This window comes from Orycteropus afer, unplaced genomic scaffold (assembly GCF_000298275.1).
Source record: "Orycteropus afer afer isolate SDZICR_OR568_19922 unplaced genomic scaffold, OryAfe1.0 scaffold00187, whole genome shotgun sequence".
Classification (NCBI taxonomy): domain Eukaryota; kingdom Metazoa; phylum Chordata; class Mammalia; order Tubulidentata; family Orycteropodidae; genus Orycteropus; species Orycteropus afer.
This window is the reverse complement of record NW_006921774.1, coordinates 564,147-566,561: the sequence shown is the minus strand read 5'-3', so window position 1 is coordinate 566,561 and position 2,415 is coordinate 564,147. Positions and strand designations below refer to the sequence as shown.

Here is a 2,415-nt window from a genome sequence, read left to right as displayed (position 1 = left end):
CGGCCCCGACTCATAGCGACCCCTCCTTGGGTTTCCGAGGCAGTATCACTACGGAAGTAGGATTGCCCAACCTTCCTTCCGAGGAGTGGCCAGTGGGTTTGAACCGCCAGCCTTCTGGTTAGCAGTCAAGTGCTTTAGCCACTATGCTACCAAAAATTATAAAATTTCTGATGTAAATGCTCTGAGAAAAAGGAGTGTGATATATTTCCCTTTTTTTTTGCAACAGGGAAAATTAATTTTTTTCTTTTTTGAGTTTATTTACCCTTAGTCCAAGGGATATGGGAAAGGATGATTCTGTACAGTAAGCCATTTTCCAGAATAAAAAGGGCAGGGAGATATCTTAATCTTTGTTGTTTTCTAGGGTTACAGGGCTCAGGTAAAATTCAACATTGTTGTGGGTGATAGTTGGTGGAAGAGGTAGGAATAATGAAAGGGACTCAGTCATGTTATCTTGGTCTCGCCTCAGTATGGTAAGGTCTCAGCAGGTGAGGTGTGAGCTGGGCCTGTAAGGACAGATAGGCTTTAGCCAGGGAGTCATCATGGATAGGACCTTCACAATGGGAGAAAAGCACTGAGGCCAGAGGATACATAATCAGTTTGGTTGGATTGGAGAGTTTTTGAACAAGAATAATAGAAGGTAACATTTTAAAGCATATTTGGGGTCAGATTATAGAGCACCTTAAAGGTTACACTACGTAATTTAGATTTTATGCTGTTAGCTGTTTGCATTATTTAAAGCTCCTAAAGATTTTGTGACTGGGAGCAACATTGAATGATGGTTTAGAATGATTATTCTGATTATTTTGTAGAGAATTGGCCATGCATATAATACCGATGGATTCATTGTTCCTAATTCATTAATGTCAAAGTGACCAGGAGAACCGAAGTCCCTACAGGATGGGGATGAAGTGCTGTTCTCTGAATGTAATTATTATTTTTACAGTCTCTGCTGGCTGTCTATGTCACTCTGACCCTCTCTTTTTAAATCATAAAAAGCACATTGATCAGTATCTCCTTAAATTAGCCTCTCTTTCTTTTTCAATTTTTCTTACTCATTGTTCTTCATTTTATTTAGGGGCAAGAATTTGGTGGTACTCATCATATTGGAAATATAGCCAATGAAAATCTAGAAAAACAAGGGTGTCATCCATTTTATGAGTCTGTTCTCTCCAATCCTTTTGTCACTGAGGTAAGGACAGTGTGACTAAGAACATGAGAGTTAACTGTTATGCTATTGTGAAGAATTTTAGTTTTATAAAAACACATTTTTTACTGAAAATGTATTTTTTTGCTTGGGTCTTACTCATGTTATTCACTGGGTTTATGTCACAGATTCACATTCATTATGACATTTCATGAGATTAAATATATTTAAAATTTTATGTAAAGTGATACGCTTCAATAGTGAGAAGTTATTATTTAAGTCACCAGAAAATAGAAAATGGTGTTTTCTAATATATATTCACAGAAGAAAAAAGTTCTAATATATATTCAACACCCTGCTAAATGGTGTAACTTCCTCTTTTGTCTAGTCTGAAGGAACCTATAATACTTATCAGCACATCCCAATAGAAAGCTTTGCAGAAGTATTGCTGAGAACTGGAAAACTGGCAGAGACAAAAACTGAAGGAGAAGAAGTATTTCCAACAACAGAAGGTAAGAAAGCAAGATCTAATCCTTTGACGGTGGTAAGTCATATTAGGAGAATAACAAAGAATATATGAATGAATGAGAGTTATACCCTATGTCGTCAAGTTGATTTTGACTCATAGCAACCCATGGGGTTTCCAAGGCTGTAATCTTTATGGAGAACATGGAATGTACGAAGTATGAAACTAGGATAATTGGAAGTTGTCAAAAATGAAATGGAATGCATAATGATTGCCTAGATATCCAAGGCATTGTTATTGTTGTTGTTATGTGCCGTAGAGTCGGACCTGACTCATAGCGACCCCTCCTTGGGTTGCTGAGGCAGTATCACTACGGAAGTAGATTGCCCAACCTTACTTCTGAGAAGTGGCATTAGTAAGCAGAAATGGATGGGTTTTGAGCATTTTGAATCAGACAACCATATGATCCACTATGCTGGGAATGACAAATTGAAGAGGAATGGCATGGCATTCATCATCACAAAGGATATTTCAAGATCTGTCTTGAAGTAGAGTGCTGTCAGTGATAGGATAATATCCATACACCTACAAGAAAGACCAGTTAATACTACTATTACTCAAATTTACGCACCAACTACCAAAGCCAAAGATGAGGAAATTGAAGATTTTTATCAACTTCTGCAGTCTGAAATTGACTGAACATGCAATCAAGATGTGTTGCTTATCACTGGTGATTGGAATGCTAAAGTTGGAAACAAAGAAGAATCACCAATAGTAGGAAAATTTGGCCTTGGTGACAGAAATA

The 2,415-nt window shown here is 37.3% G+C and overlaps 1 protein-coding gene across 1 annotated transcript in view; it reads left to right on the top strand.

Moving 5' to 3' along the window:
- Positions 1-2,415, top strand: part of NBAS (NBAS subunit of NRZ tethering complex) — a 750,019-nt gene that overhangs the window by 505,119 nt on the left and 242,485 nt on the right. The window contains exons 37-38 of the mRNA XM_042781864.1: positions 1,076-1,189; positions 1,533-1,656. Coding sequence (XP_042637798.1) covers positions 1,076-1,189; positions 1,533-1,656 — 238 coding nt within the window. The remainder of the gene's footprint in view (positions 1-1,075; positions 1,190-1,532; positions 1,657-2,415) is intronic.